The sequence below is a fragment of the Podarcis filfolensis genome, assembly GCF_964270895.1.
Source record: "Podarcis filfolensis genome assembly, chromosome: 4".
Lineage (NCBI taxonomy): Eukaryota > Metazoa > Chordata > Lepidosauria > Squamata > Lacertidae > Podarcis > Podarcis filfolensis.
Window position 1 is genome coordinate 27,883,526 of NC_139607.1, and position 25,721 is coordinate 27,909,246.

A 25,721-nucleotide genomic window follows, 5' to 3' on the forward strand; every position below is an offset into this window, starting at 1 on the left:
TTGAGTATTCAATAGGCTGTAGATTTGAAAAGTGTTTCGGAACTAAGGAAGTGTTAAGGATAATGATGCAATTTCCTGAAACTATATATTTATAAAATTCAGTTTTACTTCCATTTGGTGCATACACTCCGACTATTATCAATTTTTTGCCTTGCCATGTGACTTGTACCGCAGTTATCCTACCTTCTTCATCTTTAAATATTTGCCAAGCCTCAAATTTATTTTTTATATACAAAACCACTCCTCTTTTCCTGCTTCAGTCTGATGAAACAAATTCATTTCCCAATTTTTTATTAATCAATACACTTCTATGTTTTCTCGCCACATGAGTTTCTTGTAAACAAAAGAAGCTCCTGCAGCCAATCGGAAGCCCCGGAAGCCCCATCGGATGTTCAGCTTCCAAAAGAACGTTAAAAAACCGGAACACTCACTTCTGGGTTTCGATCATTCAGGAGTTGATTTGTTCGGGAGACAAGGCGTTCGAGATCCAAGATACGACTATATAGTCTTTACAAAGAAGCTATCAATCACCTAGAAGAGTTATTTAGCTTTCTAGCTGTAAGCTACTCTGCTCCTTTGCAATATCATCAAAATTTTATTTATACACATAACAGGAATCTGCCTTAAGTCAGACCATTAGTCTATCTAGGTCAGGATTATTTGCACTCACTGTCTGGGTCTCTCTAGGATTTGAGTCAACCCTACTTGAGATGCTAGGGCAGGCATCTCCAACCTGCGGCCCTCCAGATGTTTTGGCCTACAACTCCCATGATCCCTAGCTAACAGGACCAGTGGTCAGGGATGGTGGGAACTGTAGTCCAAAACATCTGGAGGGCCGAAGGTTGGGGATGCCTGTGCTAGGGATTGACTCTGGGACCTTCTGCACTCAAAACAAACACACTACCACTGAGGTACGTGGTAGCTTCTAAATCAGACACTGAGCCCTACAGGAGCAGAGCAGTCTTTCCACTACAAACTTTCGCCTCCTGACTCATGGAAGATGGTGGAGAACAAGCACCTTTGCCCATGCTTCCTTCTCTGTGTTAATCGCGGGGAGAAACAAACAAATGCCCAAAGCAGGCTTATGTTCAGATGAATACCATCTGGGCATAGATAGTCATTGTCCTGGCAGATATGTAACAAAATCTTCCTTGTGTTCCAGACCTGCTTTGTTTTCTTTAAACAGCATATGTGCCTCTCCTCCTATGTTTGGATGTCCACATTATCTTTATAAAATATTCTAAAAATTTATAGATATAGATATTTTCTAGAACTTACCACACTGATGGCAGCAAGGAGCAAAAAGCATCTGAAAGTCATGTTCGCAGTATTTCCTTCCTTCAAACTAGAAAAAGTAAGACATAGAGGAATTTAGAGGAATACGGAAAAGTATAGCACTTCATGTTTCATACATATAAATGGCCGTACAATTTCCGGGTTCTTTCAGTTAGGATCCAGCCTGATTTTATGGCAGAAAGGAACTGAAGCTCTGCTAATCCATCGGATTGTTTAACAAGTTCTGCTTGTATATTATTATGCCACAGGGAATGATTTGGACAAGAAATCTGGCAGGCTGCGGTGGAGTTTATGTTAGATGGCTGGATTCTGACAGGATGCTAAAAAAAAACTGGGCACGGAATCAGCTCGTAGTCACATTTGCTTTACTGGATCAAAATAATAAACACCTGTGCTGGTATTCAGAACAGGAAGCACTTTCTGCTGGCTCATTAGATCCTTTCTGTCCTCTACATTTCCTGAAACCCGCACTCTACTGTATTGCAGGAAACACGTCTGGAAAGACGGGAATATTCATACCCACCATCACTATAAATGGGCATACAAATCATTGTTCCAGAGACTGCAACCCCCACTTCAGCATATGCGACAATGTACTTATTATGTCAATCAGATTAACTTCCAAGTACCGTATTTTTCGCCCTATAGGACGCACTTTTTCCCCTCCAAAAATGAAGGGGAAATCTGTGTGCGTCCTATGGGGCAAATGCAGGCTTTCGCTGAAGCTTGGAGAGCGAGAGGGGTCGGTGCGCATGGACCCCTCTCGCTCTCCAGGCTTCAGGAAGCTATCAGCAAGCCTGGGGAGCCCGCGGATAGCAGCCTGCCGCCCGGAGCGCGGGGCGCTCTGAAGCAGAGCGCCCCGCGCTTCGGGAAGATATCCTTTTCTCCTCTAAAACTACGGTAGGTGCGGTAGGTGCGTTTTTAAAAGCTCGGGCTTCCCCCGTGGCTGGGGGGGGGAAAAATAATTTTTTCCCCTTTATTCCCCCCCCCCAATTAGGTGCGTCCTATGGGCCGGTGCGTCCTATAGGGCGAAAAATACGGTATGTGCGTGGGGGGGGCAGGCACCCATGAGGCAGACTACAAAGTTTATTACAGAAATTTAAATATTTCAGGTTTCTCTCTGTGACAAAACCACAGCCAGATCAGGACCCCGGGTGGATCTGGATCCTGCTCCCAGAAAAAGAGAAGGTTAAAGCACTGAACAACTTAGTACTGTAGACCCAGGTGGACCTGCAAAGGTGGCAGGATTAAGAAAGGAGATGGTAAAAGTGTTTTAGGGGATGCAGAAGTGTGTGCGGGCAAAGTTTGCCAGGTGGTCGCAGCCAACCCCCTGGTGTCACAACAACAAAAACTAATAATAATAATAATAATAATAATAATAATAATAATAATAATAATAATTTATTTGTACCCCAACCATCTGGCTGGGTTTCCCCAGGCACTCTGGGCGGCTTCCAACACAGATTAAAAATACATTAAAATGTCACACATTAAAAAACTTCCCTGAACAGAGCTGCCTTCAGATGTCTTCTAAATGTTAGGTAGTTGTTTATCTCTTTGACATCTGGTGGGAGGGCATTCCACAGGGCGGGCGCCACTACCGAGAAGGCTCTCTGCCTGGTTCCCTGTAGCTTTGCTTCTCACAGTGAGGGAACCTCCAGAAGGCCCTCGGCGCTGGACCTCAGAGTCCGCGTAGAATGATGGGGGTAGAGATGCTCCTTCAGGTATACTGGGCCGAGGCCGTTTAGGGCTTTAAAGGTCAGGTGACCTCCTTTTGTTTGCATGGGCAATCAGCTGATCAATGTATTCACATAGTTCCATATGCAAACTCCATGAGGCCCAAAGGTGTCTTCAGCTAACCAATACATCATACATAACACCAAGTGTAAAGCAAGTGAGTGTGGATTGCCCAAAATTTACAGGCACACCTGGTTCGCTTAATTTGGCCCACAGGCTGAAATTTCTCCATGCCTGCCATATACTATTAATCTAGTCTGGGATCACAGGAGTTCCTCCAATCAGGGGTCTAAATATTATGCTGGGCCCTGCAGATCCCTAGCACTGTGTGACACAAGGCATATACTGAACAAGTTCATCCAGCTGCTCAATGGAAAATAGAGCCCAGTTATTCTCAATAACTTTTATAATTACTTTCTAGTTTTTCTGGCTCATTATGCCTGATTTTCTGGCCAAGTCTACTTTCATCTTCCTCTTGATCTATCGGTGAAAGCTTCAAAGACCTGTAACAAATCCATACTTTGAAGTGAAGTTTATTTGACGGTGACGTATGCCTAAGTTCCTAGTATTAAAGGCTTCCAGGGGGGAATTTTGTCTCAAGTGGCCCGTAAGCTAGTTGCTAATCTCTATGCATTTTGCTAACTTTTTGGAAATTCCCACCCTCCCTGGCTGAATGTGTTGAACGATTCCTTGGGGGCTATTATTCCAACAGATAAAACAAGTACACTGACAGTATTCAAAGAAGCAGCAAATAATTACACCCTACCAAGATTTGCTCAGAAGCAAGTCCAATGGATTTTAGCAGAATTTACTTCCTGGTAAGAGCGTTTAGGATTGAGATCTTGGTTTGCTAAAGTCGAACACAAAATAAATATGGGTTCTGGCATAAAGCGAGCTCTCTTGGTTCTTCAGTCTCATGGATGAGAAAGGAGATCAAAATAAGGGGGGAAATGGAAAATGAAACCCTATGAAGAAGTGAAAGAATTTGTGTATGATTGGCTGCACTATTTTCAAATAAATGAAATGTTTAAGAAAGATCTTAAAGAATATGGATATGCAGAGAAGGATTCTAAATTTCAAATAGAAATAATAAATAACGAATACAAAAATTTATCCAAAATGTACAAAATATTGCTGGAATGGCACACAAAGGATGAAGAAGTTAAATCAGTCATGATAAAATGGGCCAGAGATATTGGACATAACATACAATTTGATGATTGGATAAAACTATGGAATGAAAGTATCAAATTTACTGCATGCACTGCATTAAAGGAAAATGTTATGAAAATGATATATAGATGGTATATCACACCAGTAAAACTAGCAAAAATGTACAAAACATGTAAGATGTGTTGGAAATGTAAAGAAAAAGATGGTACATTTTTCCATATGTGGTGGGAATGTAAGAAAGTGAAAAGCTTCTGGGAGTTGATATATAACGAGTTGAAAAAAATGTTGAAATATACATTTGTTAAGAAACCAGAGGCTTTCCTCTTAGGAATAATTGGTAATGAAATAAATAGAAAGGATCACAAAATTTTCCAATATGCAGTGACAGCGGCAAGAATACTATTGGCCCAGAATTGGAAACAAGAACAAATACCAACGTTGGAGGAATGGAGAACGAAGCTGATGGACTATGCAGAACTTGATAAACTGACTGGGAAGATCAGATATCAACGAGATCAAAGGTTTATCGAGGACTGGAAAAAATTAGCAGACTATTGGCAATGTATAAGTGATAACGAAATAACGTTAGTGGCATTTAAAGAAGCTCTGTAATAGAATAAGAAATATTGCAAAAAAGCAAAATATAAGAGGGAGGTAAGCATAAAGGTAATATAAAAAATTGGAAATGTGTATCAAAAAATTAGAATTCGAACGATTGGCAGAGAAGCTGAAGGAAGTCTAAAAATCGAAAATTTATTGTAAATTGCTAATGTGATATGAATGTATGGAAAATTAATAAAATATATTTAAAAAAAAAAAAAGAGAAAGGAGATCAAAATAGTACAAAACGACAGATAATTGCATTCATCGGAAATGTAATAGAGCACGTGGTTTGCATGTAGAAACTTCCAGGTTAAATCACCAGGGTCTCAGATAGTGCTGTGAATGTCCCCTTGGAGAGTCGCTGCCTCTGTGTAGACAGTACTAAGCTAGATGGACCAATAGTTGGACTAAGATATATGGTAGCTTCCTACAGTGAAATAGGCAGCCTTTCAAATTATAATGTGTTGGGGTATCAAGATAAGATAGTAATGGTACTTAAGGGCTGAGGAGGAGTAAGTCAAAAGAAAGATGCCATTCAACCAAACCCAGATTCAAAATCATTGCCTCAGCCTTAGAAAAATGAGCTGTAAAATCCCCAAGGAATGAACCCACAATGGAGGTAGCCAATATGGTGCCCTACAGATGCTCATGAACTACAACTCCCATCATTCCCAACTGTGCTGACTGGGGCTGATGGGAGTTAGAAAACCAACAACCTCTGGAGGGTGCCAGAACACTGCTTTAAGGAAAGTTGTGATCCGTGCTATTTTTCTAGAAAAAGAGGTGCTAGAACTCTCCATGAACGCCTCCCTTGTTCTCCTATAACGGCAATGGCGCCCATCTGAGAGGTGCCCGAACTGAGTTATTTGCAAAGCAGGTACTTTGTGAATGCACCACTAAAGCAATGACTTCATAGAGAACAGATGCACGCAAAGTTGATACACTTCTTTAAAAAGTGTGCCCCCTTATTAAAAATATCTACTGTCCTGCATATGTCTTCCAGATTGCTAACTTCACCCATCATCACCTCACTGTTCTGTTGCAGGCTAAAGTTTTCTGATCATTTAACTATGCAGTACCTCTGGTAGTAAAGCCCATCACAAACTATATTTGACCAGTGTGGTCAGCTCCCTGCCTTAAATCTAATTGTGATGACGGGCGCCTCTTAAACATGTGCCAACATTTCCGCGGACTTCCTCATTTACATCTAGCAAATACGTATTTGGTTTCATTACTCCTCTGGACATCTTGGCACTGGCACTCCTAATTTTAGCAAGCTCTTACGAGTGTTGCTAACTCTCTGTGTTGCAGCACGCTATGGCAAACAGCTGGAAGCTACAGGTGACTGAGTTCTAAGTCCAAGCAGATAAGACTGCCAAACTTGGGCCTTGTAGACCATGAGTTCTGGTCCCTACTCAGCCGCAAACCCTCACCGAGTCAGTCACAATCTCTCGGTCTAATTGAACTCAAAGGGTTGCTAACAAGGTTAAACAGAGAGGCAACATTTAGCTCTCTGGAGAAAGCATAGGGCAAAACTCTCGTTCATAAATAAAACAGAAAGTTAAAACCATAGATAGGTAAGTCATCACTCCACAGATGGACATCTTTATTTACCTGACACACTGCTGCTTTTTAAAGTTGAATTCTGTTGCCTGGTGCTTAATGTCTAAACGTGTATGTTAGGGCTGATTGAAAAGCTTTGTTTCCTAATAACTGCTGTATTGGATCAGCTTGTGGTTATGCTGTAGGGCAGCTGTGGCCCTCCAGATGTTGAGGAACTACAGCTCCCATCAGCCTCAGCAAGCGTGGCCGACGGCTAGGGCCAAAGGTCCCCCACACTACTGTGGAGTCTGTAGTTATGCAGAACTCTGCGGGTGCTCAAAATATGCTATCTTCTGCATTTTCATTTCAAATGTGCTGGAGGTAGGTCCTGGCACTTAAAAAACAGGTTAAAGGAGAGAAGTTGATCCCAAGTCAAGCACTGCAGTGGCCTGGAATCAGTCGTAAAGAAAAATGACCCTGCGTTAACTGCCTCCCAAACGACACCGCAGGAAAGGGAGCAATTTCTGTGGCAAGTCCTTGACCAACATACACAACCTGGCGCAGTACGGGTTTGGGAATAGTTAACAGAAAAGTGAACCAACCTCATAAAAAAGCCCTTCGGGGAACTGCTGGAAGCACTGGGCACACACGAAACACTGTTCGTGATACAGCTCGCCATTGCTGTTCACAATCTTCTCCGCAGGTGCGAAACCTCCCCGGCAGCGCTCACACATGGCATTGGCCAGAGCGTTGGCCATGTTGCTGTAAGGATAACAAAGAGCAAAGGGGTTAATCAGACAAATAAGGTAGCTTTGCCGACAGTGCTTCTTTTTCAATAGGCAGCTGTTCCAATTCAGGAGGAAAACACACAACTTTTTCTACTTAATTTACTGCCTTCCTGGCCCTGCTGTTCAGGGACCAGTGGCAAATGCAGCTCCCACTTCCGGAATGTTTTTATTTAATTTATATCCCATCTTTCCTCCAAGGAGCTCATAGCGGTGTACACGCTTGCCCCCCACTTTCACTGTATCCTCACAACAACCCTGTGAGGTGGGTTAGATTGAGAAAGAGAGAGCAGGAAATATCACCCCTGTCAATCAAGCCTGTTTCCTATTGTGGGAAGTTTCTGGGATGAGGTGGAAGAGGAAAAGTGAAAGGAATAGCAGTGGCAGCAGCGGACAAGATCTGCCACAACCATCTTCCAAGCAGGTGAAGAGGTACTTTGCTTCCAGTAAGGGACTCTGGCTGAAGGGAAGCTTCCCCTTCTCGAAAGAGACTCTTGGGGGCTTTGTGGTTTATTGTGGGTGACCCAACTTCCCAGTTTTTCTTTATGAGTAGCTTGGGGGAGGCAGAGGGGAAGCCGGCGAGGATGCTACTCTCACCTCAGGGTCCAGGCAAATGTCTCTGCCCCCACACTCTCAGGTGGGACCACCCAAAGCACCTCTGTCCACTCTGCTATTGGGCATCCTCCATCTTTGTGGAGCCTCCCAGATATTGCTGGACTCCCAACTCCATGGGTCATGGTGGCTGAGGCTGATGGGAGCTGGAGCAACAACATTTGGAAGGCCATGGGTCCCCCATCCCAGATGCATTTATTTCAATGCGACGTGTGAGACGCTGGCCTGGTTCACATCATCCCACAACACGTAAGACTCTGCAGGAAGGAGGATGCAACACAATGCTGGGAGGTCATGTGACTACATGCCCCTTTTCCTCTTATGGAACATCACAGTATACCTGGCAAGAGAGCAGCTGATCTCTTCTGGGGTGAAAACAGGGCTGCATTTAGGACCTGGACACCTACAACTTTTGTACATTTGGTGGGTCGGTGGGGGTGTAGAAGTGCACGCATGAGCCTGAAACACTCTCACACTCCATTATATGTAGGACCCAGACTTCCACAGAGTACAGTGGTACGTCGGGTTACAGACGCTTCAGGTTACAGACGCTTCAGGTTACAGACTCTGCTAACCCAGAAATAGTACCTCGGGTTAAGAACTTTGCTTCAGGATGAGAACAGAAATCGCGTGGCTGCGGCGCAGCGGCAGCAGGAGGCCCCATTAGCTAAAGTGGTGCTTCAGGTTAAGAACAGTTTCAGGTTAAGAACGGACCCCCAGAACGAATTAAGTACTTAACCCAAGGTACCACTGTATATGATGAATCAGCCAAAAACCAGTAAGAGGAGTGTCAAATTTGAAGTAGCCCGGTCTCCTTTAATTCTAGGCATTTTAGAGAGGGAAAGCCACATCAGTCCATTGCAACAGAAATCCTATGTCACACTGAAGCCTAACACATTGATTTGAGCATAAGCTTTCATGGGTTAGAGTATGTGTTGTCAGATTCAATTTCAGTGTCTCGCATGAAGCAGCTCCTCATTTGCTTTGGATTGTGCTGAGTAGCTCCCAAAATAGCTCCCAATATAACTCCGGTCCCCCCAGGAGACAATTGTATGAGTATCTCTTAGTAGTTCAGAATGAAGAGGCAGAATCCTCTGCCTCACCAGTTTTCACCCGGTCATACAAAGCGTACAAGGCAGGACAGTTCAAGTGACCTTTCTCCTTAATCTTGTTCTGTTCACATGGGCCTCATTCCAAAGTAACGGTTCTGCTTGCAAGACGAACACAGCCGCAGACAACATTCTGCAATGGGACACAGACATCCACTCCCCTCAGGCTACGCTCTTCTGAGCAGCTGCAAACCCATGAAAGGTATCTTACAAGCGAAGTAAGGGATTGCCGCCATGATACTATACAGAAAGGAGCTAGGTCTCTTTCACTCCCCACTACTGCAAATCCAAATAAATGTGCCAGCAACCACCAAGATGCACCCTGCAACCAAGTCACTTGTTATTGCAACAGAAAAGTCTTAGAATCAAGCTCTGAAGGCTATATTGGTGTGCACATCCCCAAATATATTATCTGCAAATGACAGCACTCAAAAGAGCAATCCTATCTATTTTTACTCAAGTAAGTCCCACTATGTTAATTGTGTTCAAGATTGCAGTTTAAAGCTACAGGTATATATATATACAGTTGGAAGTCCTACTGAATTAAACTTTACTATTTTTTTTAAATAGCTATGTGCAGGATAATGCTGTTGGGATGCAAGCCTATGTACAATTACTTGGAAGTAAGCCCAGTTGAAATCTTTGGGACTTATGTCTGGGCAAATATGGATGTGTGGCTGCCTACATCAGAATTCCAGCTGAGATATCAGCTAATAAAATGAAAAATGTCTCCAAGCTTATACTGATGGAACTTAAGAAAAGTAATTTTTAAATGCCTTCTGCGTGGCAAACAAGCATTTCATGTCAATATGTGAAACGGGTGTTGCCTTTTATACTTGGGTACCGCAAAGTATTGGAAGAATGTGGAATTCACAGTCAGAAATCCCACAAAGCATTTATTGTGCTCTAGAACCAGAAACTAATGCATACATTAACTAACACATGCACACATTCCATGATTAAAATGCAGTTAACTACAAAGCATCCTGTTATTGTGCAGATCATAATAAATTGCAGGGTCCCCAGTCATGAGAACAGCAGGCAAGATCGTGTTAGAGTAAGCAGACCAAGTAACAAACCGAATCCGGCGGAGTGAACTTACAATCTTGCATAAAAGTCACATATTTCTTTGTATACTTTAACGTCACTGTGCCTGCGCTGCAATTTTGACACGGCTCTCTCGCCTTCATTTTCGTGGTTGTTGTGCACGTTCTGATGGGTGTGCGAGATTTCTTCGTTCTCTGGAATGGCATAGGAGTGCCCCCTGCTTTGGAATTCCATTATATATATATATATATATATTTATATATGAACACAACAACCCAGCAGCAGCAACAGAACACTCCAGGGAGCAGCAGTAAGGAGAAAAAACAACAATCCGCAGGACTTCAGCTGTGCGCTGGGCAAAGAGCTTCCAAGTTTAAAAGCGTCAGCCACAGAGCAGCTTGAATGTCAGAGCGAGGCTGGGAGAGATTCACTGGAAGCAAAGCAACACATTCCACAGCAAGGTGGTAACGCCAACTTGGGTGGAACATGCGATCTCTGCTATCTGCTGTCCTTAGCAAGAGTTCCACTGAAGCCGTGTTCTCTTAGATTAATGTAAGCTAGGGCAGGCTAGCTGTCACAAGGGGATTAATATGGAAAAACTTACTGTGCCATGTGTGTGTGTGTGTGTCTCTCTCTGTGTGTATAAAACAACACATTAACGCCTTTGCAAAGATAACAAGGAAATACCCTGTTGGGAACATCTTGTTCACACAAAAAACCAAACTGTAAAAATAGTAAGAATGCCTTTTTACAAATAATGCTCCCAATTTGTTTCCTATGTCATGGAATTTGGAGCGGCTGATGAACACACACACACACACTCAAGAATGGACACTTCCATAGCTGACTGGGCTGTTCTGCTTGGCAAAACCAGTCGGCACAATGGAATGCCTTAAGTTGCCATTTTTGGGACCGGCAGCTCAAAAGTCATACTTTCCCGATGCGACTTTTTGGTTCCTGGAATTCATTCCGATTGTGCAGATAAAATATAACGGGTCGAATTCTAAAGGGTGTGTTGCTAAACGTGTGAAAACAGTCCTGATCCCCAGGCATGTACCTCCAGATGGTGGACACGTCAGGTGCCGTCCTGGAACCTGGGCATCTTCACTTGGTCGCACATGGCCATTAGGTCCAGTCGTAGCCGACCCTGGGGTTGCGGCGCTCATCTCACTTTATTGGCCGAGGGAGCCGGTGTACAGCTTCCGGGTCATATGGCCAGCATGACTAAGCCGCTTCTGGCGAACCAGAGCAGTGCACGGAAACGCCGTTTACCTTCCCACCGAAGCGGTACCTATTTATCTACTTGCACTTTGATGTGCTTTCGAACTGCTAGGTTGGCAGGACCTGGGACCGAGCAACGGGAGCTCACCCCGTCGCGGGGATTCGAACCGCCGACCTTCTGATCAGCAAGCCGTAGGCTCTGTGGTTTAACCCACAGTGCCACCCGCGTCCCTACCAGAGGCAAAATGTGCCTGGCAAATTCTGAACACTGGTGCAATGGGGGCGGGGAGCATATGTACATAAAGCAGGTTCTCCTCTACAGATGTCCTCTGTACAGTGGAGAGGGGCACCACAGATGGGATAAAAGGGCCAGCAGGATTAAGGTCTCTCTCCCTTTCGTGTGCCTGGTAATCGGGTGCCCAAATAGGGCTCTAGAGCAATCCAAATCCCCACCCAAATTAAAATGTCTTCATGGTACTTCACATAATCTACAGCTTCTTATACACCGAACCCCAGACTCTGGGGAATAGAGAAGGCTTCTGCTCCCAAAGGAGCTCTGCAGGCTTCTTAAAATCTCCTTATACAGAAGGAGCTGCTGTTTGAAACTATGCTATGGAATTCAATTACACGTATTCAAGTGAATCATTTTCAGTGGAACATCTTGCTTTGCTCTCAAGGCACGTCCACAGGTCCTAGGAGGAAGGAAACTCACAGCAAATCCCAGCGCTAGGCTGCAAACCAATATGGACAATGCATTCCCTAATTCTCACAGTGTTTCCTTCCCAAAGGGAACACTAGATCCACACTCACATGGATTGAGGCCAATACATTTAGATATGAGGTGAAAACCACATCACCCAGAAGAAAGGCAAACAACATGTTAAAATCCTGGATTTGTTTTTATTAAAAAAAAATCTATTTGCTGTTGCCCAAAGAATGGGCATCCGAGCCCCTTCTCATGCATATGTCCGCATAGGAAATGCCTTCTCAACACACTGTTACTAGCACAAAGGTATCTTTCCACAGATAAAGCAAAGCTGGCATGGTTGTTTGTGCCAGGGATATTCCAAGACTTGAAAAGAGAAATGAGAGATGTGACTAGATGATGTTGACAGATGTTTCTTTTCACCGGCAAGTACAAGATGTACTCCACTGCCTTGATCCACGTCCCATATTTAAACGTTGCTTGCAATCAGGGGCATCTTACCCATAGAGACTAGTGGCACGGGGCGCCGGGGCTCCAAGTTCTGGAGGGTGCCAGGGAAGAGTCGGAGGCTGGACGCGGCGCCTCCCGGCATCAGCTCGCAGCTCTCGCCTGCCTCCGCCATGCCGCGCCAAAGCAGCGGTGCGCCCAGAGCCTCTGTCTGCCGTGGCCACTGCGGCATGAAGTGGCTAGCTGAGCTGGGAGGCGCCGCCGCATCCAGCCTCCACCTCTTCCCCGCTGGAGGAGCTGCCCTCCAGCCGCTGCCCGCCTCCTCCAGACCCTCCGGCCTCCCTAAAAAACTCTGGCAAACGGGGGGGGGGGGGGGAGACACGCTGACACTGGAGGGAGCTTTGCACCATGGCGCCGGATATGCTTAAGACAGCCGTTCTTGCAATAGTTATTTATTCAGCCGAATGCCTAACGGCACAAATTGTGTACGGGGCCCAGAGATTGCTTAGAAGATCCCCTAGACCAGCCTTTCTCAACCTGTGGGTCCCCAGATGTTGTTGAACTACAACTCCCATCACCCCTAGCTAGCAAGGCCAGAGCTCAGGGATAATGGGAGTTGTAGTCCAACAACAACTGGGGACCCACAGGTTGAGAACTGCTGCTAGACCTTCACTCTAAATGCATGAAAGTTGGCACAGTGGCGGGGGTGGCATGAGCCAGCATGTGTGGCACCATGCCCCCAAACACAATTTGTGCACTCACTCACACATTTGGCTAAAAGCCCAAACAGGGGTTTATGCATTTATTTTTACGTCTGCTACACTGTGGGCCAACCAACACATGATGTTAATAAGCACTCTAAATGAAAACGTGATTTGGGTTCTCCACGTTGAAGCAAAAGCAGCCACACTGTGGGAGGAATCTGAATTGGGATTGTGGTGCAAGGGTGAGCCAATTCAACCCATTCCCTGGAACCTTTGTCCCCATTCCCTGAAAATCCCCAACCACGTTGGCCGCAGACTCAATTCAAAGTGTTCGTTTTGATCTAGAAAGCTTTACACGGCTTGGGACTCAACTACATCAGGGACTGCCTCTACCCCTATGAACCTACCCACACCCTACAATTATCATCAAAAGGCCTTTCTCCATGTCCCTTCTCTGAAGGAAGTGGGGAGAGAGGCAAAGAAACACATACTTTTCAGTGGCGACTTCCTAATTGTGGAACTCCCTGCTGAGGGAAACTTGCCTGGTGCCAACACGATCAACTTTCAGGTGCCAGACAAAAACATTTCTGTTTACTCAGGCTTTTCATCTTAGTGTAGATTACAGTGTGGTATGATTTATAGCTTGTTTCAGTGTTCATTTTTAGTGGGCTTGGGGGCAGGGTTCACCCTTTTCATTCTTGTTGGTAGGTGAACACTTTCAAGGAGTTTATGTGGCGTGTGTATTCCATGGCATTTTGGATTATAAATATCTGATATGTTGTATCACATTTTAAAATATTTTGTAAGTTGCTTTGAGACGTTGTGTAGAAAGCGATGGGGCAAATACTGTATACAATAACACTATTGACAGGGGGGAACTGCATTTTCAAGGTGATTGTCAGCAGGAAAAAAGACATTGGGGGCGTGGAGAGGGTTAATTCCCTTCCTTCTATCCCAATCAGGCTCTTCCCCTCTTTTGCTTTCATTAAGGTAAGTTGTTGTTGTTGTTGTTTAGTCCTTTAGTCGTGTCGGACTCTTCGTGACCCCATGGACCAGAGCACGCCAGGCACTCCTGTCTTCCACTGCCTCCCGCAGTTTGGTCAAACTCATGCTGGTAGCTTCGAGAACACTGTCCAACCATCTTGTCCTCTGTCGTCCCCTTCTCCTTGTGCCCTCCATCTTTCCCAACATCAGGGTCTTTTCCAGGGAGTCTTCTCTTCTCATGAGGTGGCCAAAGTATTGGAGCCTTGGCTTCAAGATCTGCCCTTCCAGTGAGAACTCAGGGCTGATTTCCTTAAGAATGGAGAGGTTTGATCTTCTTGGGACTCTCAAGAGTCTCCTCCAACGCCATAATTCAAAAGCATCAATCCTTCGGCGATCAGCCTTCTTAATGGTCCAGCTCTCACTTCTTAAGGTAAGTAGCAGGCCCTAATCATATTGTTAAGTAGCTAACATAATATGCAGTTCAGTCATGAACTTTGTGAGTCCACTGAAAGGTCTTGGGATGTTCAATATTGCAGCACTGCTGAAGCTTTATAAGGTAGAAGAAGTCTCAAAGAGAGATTACTGGGACCCTCACACTAAATCAGATGGCCATCCAGATGTTGCTGAACTATAAATCCCATCAGCCCCAGCCAGTATGGCCAATGGCCAGGGAACATGGGAGTTGTAGTTCAGCCATAACTAGAGGGCCGAACATTCCTCACATCTAAATATACTTCCCACACTTGCTGTAATAACGGTTTGTTCATAAACATGAAGAAACTGTAGAAGTGAATCTGCTTGAGCTGACTATATTAACTTTTCATTATTACTTTAAGACAATGAGCCGAGCAGTAGCTATAATTAATACCCTGACCAGACCAAACCAAACATCCAGACTGCCATGAAAGACTTCTCGTATGTTCATGAAGTTCCTTATACGGTTAGGGTAACTGTCAACAGCAGACTTTCTGGCTCGAAACTACATTCTTATTATAGTAACGACTCCATCACAGATACCACACTGAAGATTGACCTTCAGCTAAGGTGGTGGAACTGGTGTGGATTTCTTTGCTAGGCAGCATGTCAGTCCCACAGAGTCCCATTCTCAAGTAAACAAAGAGGTTCACATTTATATTAACAGGATTAAAGACTGTGATTTATCTGAATTTAGCACATTTTTAATGACACGGAGACAGGGAGCAGAGCACCACTTCCATCTTATTGCAATTTTAGACTTTTCCTTTCTTCAAAAAATAAAAATTGCACAACCCTGCTGGTAAAATTAGATTTGAAAGGCTTCATCATTAAAAAGTAGTCTTAGGAGGATGGACGGTTGAAGACTCTTTTCTGAGACACAGTGCCCATGTTAAGAGTTTTGTAGCATTTTATAAAGTCCAACAAATGCATTATGGCAAAAAACTCCTGAAAACTAATCCACTGCATCAGATAAATGCAGGAATTTGTGCCAAAACAAACCAGTTAGCATGTATTGCACTGCAAGACTTTTGTTGTTTTGTTGAGAAACACTAAGATGGGTACCCATTTAGGGCCAACTGTCACCTATTTTAGTGTGTTCAAAGATACACTAAGTGTGCAATCCTAAATATTCACTAGGGCATAAGCCCCCACTGAACGCAGCAGAGCTTACTTCCGAGTAGACATGCCTAGGAGTGCACTGCGCAGCTGCCATTCTTTATGTTCTTACAAGAGAGCAAACCTTACTGAAGTCTAAGGAACTTGAATCCAACTGGAATATCTGGGATTGGGCAGCACATCACCGGATTTTTAATCTCTGCACCAAAATTCAAGATGTAAAACACTTCATATATATGAGTAGCAAGGGTGACTGTGCACAAGTGCTTGGTCCCTGTAATGAATGCATATTATGTATGTACCTTTTCTGTTTCAGAGGTGCTATGTGATGCAGCTTCTTTCTGCATTCAGTATGGATGGGACAGTCCCTTTAGCCATTGCCCCTAGTAGAAAGGTAAACCCTGAGTAGGTTCATTTATCGATTCTAGTCAAATCTGCAGCAAATTTACAAAATCACCAGATTTCTGTTTACGGGTTGCATTCCATTTATGAATGTATAAATGTTCAGTATGTAAAAATGTCCAGTATGTAGAAAACAATCAGGCCAAAGGCTTCATCTTACTCTTGATGCGCTAAATTACTGTTTGCAGAGTTTTGTTTTTTTTTAAATGTAAGCATTTTTTAAAATGTCAGCCCCACTCACACACAATACTGGAAATCTAATCTGCTGAACCATGATCACAAGCTGCAGGTCTACCCTTGTACTGCTGGCACAAAATTCAAAATGAAGACACTGAAATACATTCACCCAATAACAGTATTTAGTAGTACCTCAGGTTACATACGCTTCAGGTTACATACGCTTCAGGTTACAGACTCCGCTAACCCAGAAATAGTACCTCAGGTTAAGAACTTTGCTTCAGGATGAGAACAGAAATCGTGCTCCGGTGGTGTGGCAGCAGCAGCGGGAGGCCCTATTAGCTAAAGTGGTGCTTCAGGTTAAGAACGGACCTCCAGAATGAATTAAGTTAATAATCCAAGATACCACTGCAGTTGTTATGTCAATGCACCATGTATTCTTCATCATGACAGACTAAGGCTGCAATCCGAACCATGTCTAGTCAGAGGTAAATTCCGCTGAACACAATGTAGCTTACTCGCAGGTAAATGGGATTAGGATTGTTACCCAAAAGATTAGCTATATATAGCAGGAGTAATTATAATAAAAAAAAGTTATTTAGGGGATTTGAATTTAATTCTAAATTATATACCGGAAACGTGGGAGATTACAAGGGGTCAAAAAAAATGGATGTACCGTGCCATATTAGAAGCAAAAAAACTTGTTTTGTTGAATTGGAAGAGCCGCAAAAAGATCCCATTGAGCACATGGATTGACAATATGGACAGACTAGTTACATATGAACGAATTGCACATCGACGCAGATTAAGAATGGATAAATATGAAGAAATCTGGAAGGATTACTTAAGAGATAAGGCGGAAAGTGGTGGGAAGTAGGGGGAGGAGAGGTGGGGAAATATTGTTAAAAAGGTGTGGTTATAGGTATATCAGTACTCAAATCCGAATTGTTAAATTGTGTTAACAGTGTTATTGTGGTTTTTGTTGTATGTGTTTTTTGTGGTTGCTGTTTGTAAATAAAAAATTTTAAAAAAGAGATTAGCCTCTGCACCTGCAAAAAATGACAAACGAATTTGCATTGTACTTTTAACATCATGTCAACTACTGAAATGAGAGCGGAGATGCCCCATTGATCAGGCTGAAATAAATGGGGAAACTCAACTGTTTACAGGAACAAGATGTAAAAAGGCCTGTTGAGAACTATTCTTATCAGATACAGATGACAGATAACAGGTTAAACTCTTTCAAGGACAGTGGGAACAGCAAGAGACTTGTTCTCTGGGAGGGATGGGGACAAGATAAAGATGCAGAGAGATGTTAATGGGCAAGCCCTTATTTCCTTTCTAAAAAAAATAGCAGTGCTGGTCTAAATATGTTGAGCTCCTGCCAGTGAGATGTTGTCTGTGATATATAGAACTCAAAACCAGAATCTGGCACAGAGTTGCTTCTATGGGAAGCTATACTTGAACAATTATGTAAGTCGTTGCCAGGCAGGTATGTATGTACTTATTCCTACCCTGTACTGAAAAGTTGTCTTTGGCTAGATCTACCTGTCACTCTTTGCTCTCCGCATGGAATGTACTAGCCAGATGTAACAGAAGAGATAAGCAGGTTCCAATCAAATGGTTATTGCCACACATTTACTTATATGCTCTCACATCTGCAATAAAAAAGTGAGTTATTGCCTGCTTACTTTCCCCCATTAAGCGTGGCCAAACAAAACACAAGCCAGAGAATCTGTTGCCGGTACACAGCAGTGCCCGTAGCCAGAGTTTGCAATGCCTGTTGCACATTCCCATCCAGTAATTCTGCACTCTAGGGCTAGTGAGTAAATCAAAAGGCATTTCTTGAAGGATGATTAAGCAACACGCACGCCAAAAAAAAGCGTTAAGGGTAAAGGCGAGGGCAATGGGAGAGAGAAGCAGGGTGTGTCCTGCTGAAGATATTCAAAGCTTTGAGCAATGGAAATATCCCGTATCTTATGCAATATCACAGTTCGACAAAATGTGAGTAATAGTTTCCTAATAAAACAAGAGGTGGCAATTATTCCACGCCGCCCCCCGCCCCGAAATGGAGAGGAAGAAAAATCCACAACAGTAGTAACTACGCAGAATCTTTTTCGAACATATACAATCTAAAATGGAGGCGCCTTGGCTGGGGCCCCGAAGGCACTGCTATAATTCAAAGAATAATAACAGGGTGAAGCTACATTAAAACTGTCTTAACTTTGAACTCCAGAGCTAGTGGCAACTCGTATTGGAACTTCAAAAAGGGATCGTTCAATTTGCAGCGCAGCAACATTATTGAGGGGCGGGGGGGAATGAGATCTAATGCCTTCATGTTGTGCCATAAATGTATGTCAGAAGGGGAGTTACAGGAGTTCTTCTTATGAGATAAGAGGAAATATGTAATATTAAAGATCTCATTAAAGCTTTCTCGTTTTTTTAAAAAAAGAAGAATCGGAACAAAACCAGCGATTTACTGAAACCCAGGCCCAAAGCTATTAGTGAGACTACTTTGAAACTGAAGCGTTTAACGACGATGCACCAACAGATCCATTTTAGAGACTGTTACTTCAAGGCGCCTAGGGTGCAGAGATGGTGACTTCCAAGCGCTGCCTGTAAGTGCAGAAACAAGGCATGGGATGATGCACCAAAGCAGCTGTCCCTGCTGGCACTACTGAGCTACATAGACCCACTGCAATGCACAGCTGCTCAAAAGCTTTCTGGACAAAGCCAGAATGACTGCAGAATGTATGTTGGCCGGAGATGGGTGGTGGCATTTTGACAGCTGTCATCTATGAAGCATCAACTTGAAGATCTTTTAGCTTAAGAGAGATAGTTGCCTCATGTCATTGGCACCCCCAACGGCATTCTTTTAAAAAAGCAGCCTAAATTAAATAAGTGGCATTCCTATAATGATACCCCAAATCCATCCCTTGAAGCTCTTCCTTCTAAATCAGGGGTAGGCAACCTAAGGCCCGGGGGCCGGATGCGGCCCAATCGCCTTCTCAATCCGGCCCGCGGACGGTCCAGGAATCAGCATGTTTTTACATGAGTAGAATGTGTGCTTTTATTTAAAATGCATCTCTGGGTTATTTGCGGGGCATAGGAATTTGTTCATCCCCCCCCCCCTAAAATATAGTCCGGCCCACCACATGGTCTGAGGGATGGTGAATCAGCCCATGGATGAAAAAGGTTGCTGACCCCTGTTCTAAATAATCCATCAGAGGTTGTTGGATTGATCCAACAGAGCCATGCTTTTTACCTGGAGATGTTTTGAACTGAGTCTTTAACTTCTCTGGAAGCTGCTCAGCTTGCTAGTTATAGGTTTCTTCCCCACTCTTTGAACACAGATATGTAGCATCAGCATGCAAAGCTGCAATCCAAAACTCTTGTGCAGAGCAATCCCATGCAAGTCCTACCAAGTTGAGTGGGACTTAAAGCAGAGTCTGTGCAGGATTGAAGCCCCAGTCGTATTTGGAAAGCATTTTACCCAACAAGACCTAGGTCCAAACAAATGTCTTTATGAACAAGGATGTAAGAAATCTGAAAGCACACAGGCTACGTGGATTAGAAACTGAACTTAGACCTTTAAACAGTGGAAAGGGTAAGATGAATACCTCGTCCAGTACTGACTTTCAGCTTTCTTTGAGATTTTACCTATAATGCAAAGTGAAGAGAGCTTGGAAAGGCAGTCCCAAATTAATAAAAATCTTGCCAATGTGACTAGAGACGACTTCCAAGATGCACCAGGAATGGGAACTCTTAAATATCACCAGCAACTGAGAAGTGAAATGAACCACACACCACAACCTGTTCTATTGGCTTCAATGACATCTTTCTTCCAAGCCTTAATTTCAGCAGGGAGAAGGGAACCTGCGTGAACCAAGGGAAAGCTTCTGTAGGTGCACACATACCTTGGGGGCGCCATGTCTTGGCAGCCCCAGATTTAAGCAGTTACTATTTTATTTTATTTTATCCCATGTCCCACTAAAGAACTTGGGGCCGCACAGTTTTATCCTAATACTCCGAAAGCAAGAGTAGGTTGTTTAGGCTGAGAAGGAGTGATGGCCTCAAAGTCACCTCGTGAGCTTCACAGCTGAGTGGCAATTTGAATTCTGGTTGGTGCAGCACTCTTGACAACTGCATTATGCTGGCCGTAAACATATAAAAGTCCTGAGCTGCATTTCCCCCCATAGGATGGCATGACATTAAAGGGGAGCCCTGACTATTAGGTCCAGTCATGACCGACTCTGGGGTTGCGGTGCTTATCTCGCTTTATTGGCCGAGGGAGCCGGCGTACAGCTTCCGGGTCATGTGGCCAGCATGACTAAGCTGCTTCTGGTGAACCAGAGCAGCGCACGGAAACGCCGTTTACCTTCCCGCCAGAGTGGTACCTATTTATCTACTTGCACTTTGACGTGCTTTTGAACTGCTAGGTTGGCAGCAGCAGGGACTGAGCAATGGGAGCTCACTCCATCGCGGGGATTCAAACCGCCGATCTTCTGATCGGCAAGCCCTAGGCTCTGTGGTTTAACCCACAGCGCCACCCACATCCCAGCCTGACATTAGGATGGTATTATCAGGTAAAGCAAAGCGGTCTCATGGTAATTCCTTTAGAGGTTAGCTATAAAAGCTTGTAGGGATCAGGGATTTTCGTCACTGTTCTAACAAAATTTCAGCAACAACACTGGGCCAATGGACCATTAAGTTAACAGGTGAGGTCCATTACTTTAACAGAGGAAATGACTATTGCCCACTTCTTGAGCAAATCAGGAATTATGAAGAATACAGAGCAAGACTTCACTGGTAGCAAACTGTTCTTTTCTACCCTTTATCTGAATTGGCAGGGGCCCTTTTTTCATAGAGAGTATGCTTTGTTTTCAAAGGGTGTTGACTGTTCCAGAGCAGAGGTGGGCAGGCTTGCAAGATTTCTCCTTGGTTTCTTTTTTAACTGAAAGCCAGACTCTGCTGCCAAAAAGATACACATTTATGAATTTTAAGTATTCTGAGCCAGGAATCAAGTTTCTGAAAATCAGAACTGAACACAGCTCACAGTCCTTACAAACAAAAATATGCTCCTGGTTTACTACCACCCCACTTTCAGGGAGAAGAGACGTTTTGCTGGTACAATTGTTAAACAATTGAAGTGAGAAGTCCTTGCCCATCTACTACAGATTATCCAAAGATCTGCCCAGAGATCCAGTTGCCCAGGAGCAGGCAGAAGCTCATGCTTATTTCTGCTCTCTTATTTCTGAGATTCTTATCCAGCAGCACCAGCTAGCAAGCAGCCCAGAGTTCCACAGGAGGTTTACATTGTTATGTTAAAACAGCTAGTCATTCACTAGTCATAGCATGACAGGAAACTCTTCCCCTTCACTAACACTTTTGACATTTGCTCAGGGATTTTTTTAACAGTTCCGTACAAAAATGCAATTTTACACAGCAAGTTATTCGTTACCAGATCTACATTAATCACTATTATCATTACACCATTCTGTTTCAAAAAGTTGAGTTCCTTTTTTGAAAAGCAACACGAAATCTTCTACTGACCTGCACTTTTATAAAATCAATATTTTAAAAGGAGCTCAACTTTTGGAAACTAACCAGTGTCATTAATGTTTAAGATTTTTCTTTGGTTACTTTCCCTTCGTAAGGTCATATAAAGTGGTTCTACTGCATTCTTTTGTTGCAAGGCATTTCAATAATAATAAGTAGAAATCTATGGGGGGTGGGGAGTAAATCAAGATCTGACAAGTCTCACATCACAACTTTTTTTTTTTAAATGAAAAGAAAAACCCAATAGAACAGCCCAGGACTCCTATAAGGTTCTCTTTGAGTGCAAGTGTGCTGGAAACTAAAACTTATTTTTAAGATGTAATCTGGAGATTGATTAGTTCTGGGGGAAATTAAGCAGTGATCAAAAATATTGGGGAAGGGGAATTATTGACACTTCTTACAGTCACTCTTTGTGCTACTACAGCATTTAGGATATTAAGTCAAACATCTGAGAAATGAAGTAAATGGAAAACAGCTGCTTCCTCTCAACTCCTCCTAGATTATCCTGGCAACTCTGGACTATTTCCAATTGGGCACATTTTATAATTAGCATTATTACAATTCCACCACCCTGCATTCTGTTTCTGCAACTGATTCTGTCAGGCGTCCGTGTTAAACTCAAAAGACACCCAGAGCTGTCTCAAGTTAACCATTAATTTCCTCACCACCACTCACCTCAGCTTCTGCTCAGGTAACCCTTGAAGACCCAGGCTATCTGGACGGTCCCGTCGCCTCCTGTACAGACCTGAATGTGATAATTCTTTCAGCTGTAACGCAGTCATTTTTGCTCTACCCACAACAGTTGCTCCCCTCCCAGAGCACACAAGAGCTCCTGTTGAACAGCACAACTGCCAAGATGCTCGGAGGGAAGACGTCTCTCACAGAGAGACTGCACACCTGCGCTGATCAGAATTGCAAGTCTCTCTCCTCACAGGCAGTTTGCTGCTCTGCTTCCTGTTTCAGATAGGTACACACCCTCCAGAACGGACGGCACTGTGTTTCCTTTAGCGAGTTAAGCCTCCTACCTAAGGGATGCTTCTGTGAGAAGCAAGGGCTTCAGCTGTTTCTGCACCCAGAAGCAAATGGAACCACTCACTGTGGAACAAAACTGCCACAAACAACAACAAGAAGCCTCTTCCTGCCAGTTTCAAGAAGCTGAAAATCTTCAGCTAAGGACCAACTAAACGGTTACACCACCATGAAGTCTAACAAAAGCAAAACCTATTAGCACTTTGTTGATGAGGGAAGGAAGGCCTGTGGCTTTCTACCTAAGAATTAATTCGGTGTTTAAGGTGGTTTTATATATATATATATCTAAAAAATGAAAAGTAGTGAAAGACAGTAAGACAGGAAAAATACACGAAAGTTTCCCTTAACTTTGAAATACAATGCTGCAGGAGGACTTAAGTTCACGAGCAAAAATAGAAAAGTCCAAAATTGTGAGTATTTTTCTGTCCAGGTTGCAAACACCAAAGGCTACGTCATTCATCACTCATCACCTTTCCAATGTGCTTTGGGACAAGGTCCACTGGAAACTAGGGAAACAAGGAGGGTATATAAAAGGCTTTCCTGCAAAAGAGGAAGCTGGCAAACCGGAGATTTCTAAGTCATGCATGCCTCATTTAACCTTGTGATAAAAGCCTAGTGTGATTTGCATTAGGCATAATAAAATGATTCGCATTATAACCAAAAAAACGATCATGTATCATACCACCCACAGGAATTAAAAAGTGAAGAAACAACAAAATGAACACATATATAACACAAAGAAAATGTGTCTGTGATGGTTGATCTTTTACGTTTATGTTGACCAGAAGTTTTTGTTTAAAAGTATCTTAGTTGAGAGCCGGTGTGATGTAGTGGGAAGGCTGTTGGACGGGGACCTGGGAGACCAGAGTTCAAGACCCCACTCGGCTATGAAGCTCAATTGGGTGATCTTGGGCCAATAGCTCTCTCTCTTTCTCCATCTAACCAACCTCACAGGTTGTTGTGAAGATAAAACTGTGGTAACCACCTTGAGCTCCAAGAAGATACAGTGGTACCTCGGGTTACAGACGCTTCAGGTTACAGACTCCGCTAACCCAGAAATATTACCTCGGGTTAAGAACTTTGCTTCAGGATGAGAACACAAATTGTGCTCTGGTGGCGCGGCAGCAGCGGGAGGCCCCATTAGCTAAAGTGGTGCTTCAGGTTAAGAACAGTTTCAGGTTAAGAACGGACCTCTGGAACGAATTAAGTTCTTAACTAGAGGTACCACTGTAATTGTACTAAATGATAATAAGACAACTGTATCCGTAATGTTCATATGCTTTGTGAAGAACATCCCATTAAGAATAGCATTAAGAACAGAACAGTAGTCCTGTGGAATCAAAGCAAAGTTCTGTCTAATTCGGGATCAGGTTTCCTTCCAGTGGCCAGCTAGCTGTTTCTAGGAAGCCAACGGACAAGGCACAACAGCAACTGCTCCCTCCACTTTTTCACATGAACACAAGAGTCTGCTGGAACTGGCCACTGGCCCATCTAGTCCAGCATTCTGTTCTTACAGTAGCCAACCAAGATGCCTAGGGGAAACGAACGAGCAAAATCAAGACACAAGAGCATTCTGCCCTCTTGCAGTTTCCAGCAGTGGGTGCTGAGAAGTACTACTGCCTCCCACCACAGAGGCAGAGCATAGCCACCATAACTACTAGTAGCCACCACCAATAGCTACCCAACTGGCACGCAAGAGATACACAGTGGCTGAACATGGAGGTTCAATTCAGCAATCCAGGTTAATGGGAATTGATCCAGAATAATTCCAACTATGCCTATTTAGAAATCCTACTGAATTAAATAAGAGTAAATCCCAGGTAAGGGACACAGGTGGCGCTGTGGGTTAAACCACAGAGCCTAGGGCTTGCTGAAGGTCAGAGGTTTGAATCCCTGCGACAGGGTGAGCTCCTGTTGCTCTGTCCCTGCTCCTGCCAACCTAGCTGTTCGAAAGCACGTCAAAGTGCAAGTAGATAAATAGGTACCGCTCGGGCGGGAAGGTAAACGGTGTTTCCTTGCACTGCTCTGGTCCGCCAGAAGTGGCTTAGTCATGCTGGCCACATGTACGCCGGCTCCCTCAGCCAATGAAGTGAGATGAGCGCCGCAACCCCAGAGTCGGCCACGACTGGACTAATGGTCAGGGGTCCCTTTAGCTTTACCTAAATCCCAGGTAAGTGGGGCTATGATTGCAGCCTTATTCTTGGTAAATGCTTGCATGATGGGAGTTCCCCCCTCTCCTCCCCTATGTTCCATTGCACAAGCAGAAATCTTTAAGCTCATGGAAGATTGAATGCAACCCCATGATACAAACATGCATTTAAGAATTATATTTTATACAATTTGCAAAGAGATGAGGCACAGTCCTTTTGTTGGATCCTTTCATTACGGAGGTACTGGGAGTGCATCAATGCCAGTCTCTACTGCCTTGGTTAAACAGGAGGCCTTGTATGCTTACCCAAAGGTGGAACACAGCAGCACTATAACCAGCAACCAAGACACTATGCATTGTAAGGGCCTCTTCAAACCACTCAACCCTTCCCTTTTCTCAGCTTCCAGTAAGTAGGTTATAGCTTCTTGGACCCAGCCATGAAGAATCTGCTTCTGCTAAGAACACTGCATGTGGTGGGGCTGATTCGCTGAACATGCGGAGAGCTGCTTGTCCTGCGTCCAGTTGCTGTGTGCTGACAAACCCACGTATTGCCCAAGCATGGCTCCCACTGTGCTTGAGGAACCAATTTTCTGCACAGTGTGTCCTTGCACACCTGCTTGGAAGGGGCAGGATTATGTTCACACCCACTTTAAGAAGTAGAGACAAATTCCAAATCAGCCCTCACTTAGAATGCACATCTGGAGAGTAAGAAATTTGGGGTGGTGGGGGGGGGGAGAGGAAGATCCTGATATTTGCCTAAACATGCAACATTCCATTTTTCAAGTGGGAGAGCTTCAGCTAACTCTCTCAACATGCAGCAGGTGAAAAATAAGTAAGCAACAGCTT

At 43.9% G+C, this 25,721-nt stretch overlaps 1 protein-coding gene across 10 annotated transcripts in view; it reads right to left on the minus strand.

The window, feature by feature from the left end:
* Positions 1–25,721, minus strand: part of LIMS1 (LIM zinc finger domain containing 1) — a 75,678-nt gene that overhangs the window by 11,598 nt on the left and 38,359 nt on the right. For 6 of the 10 annotated variants that reach the window (XR_014547239.1, XR_014547240.1, XR_014547241.1 and 3 more), the window contains exons 2-3: positions 6,954–7,113; positions 1,279–1,345 (exon numbers count right to left, since the gene is read on the minus strand). Coding sequence is in view for 5 of the 10 variants with exons in the window: in XM_083610880.1 (XP_083467006.1) it covers positions 1,279–1,345; positions 6,954–7,113 (227 nt within the window). In the remaining 5 variants the exon portion in view is untranslated. Of the gene's footprint in view, positions 1–1,278; positions 1,346–6,953; positions 7,114–9,959; positions 10,459–22,372; positions 23,203–25,721 lie in introns of those variants that run through there. The other 4 variants (XR_014547242.1, XM_083610879.1, XR_014547243.1 and 1 more) reach the window with 2 other exon arrangements.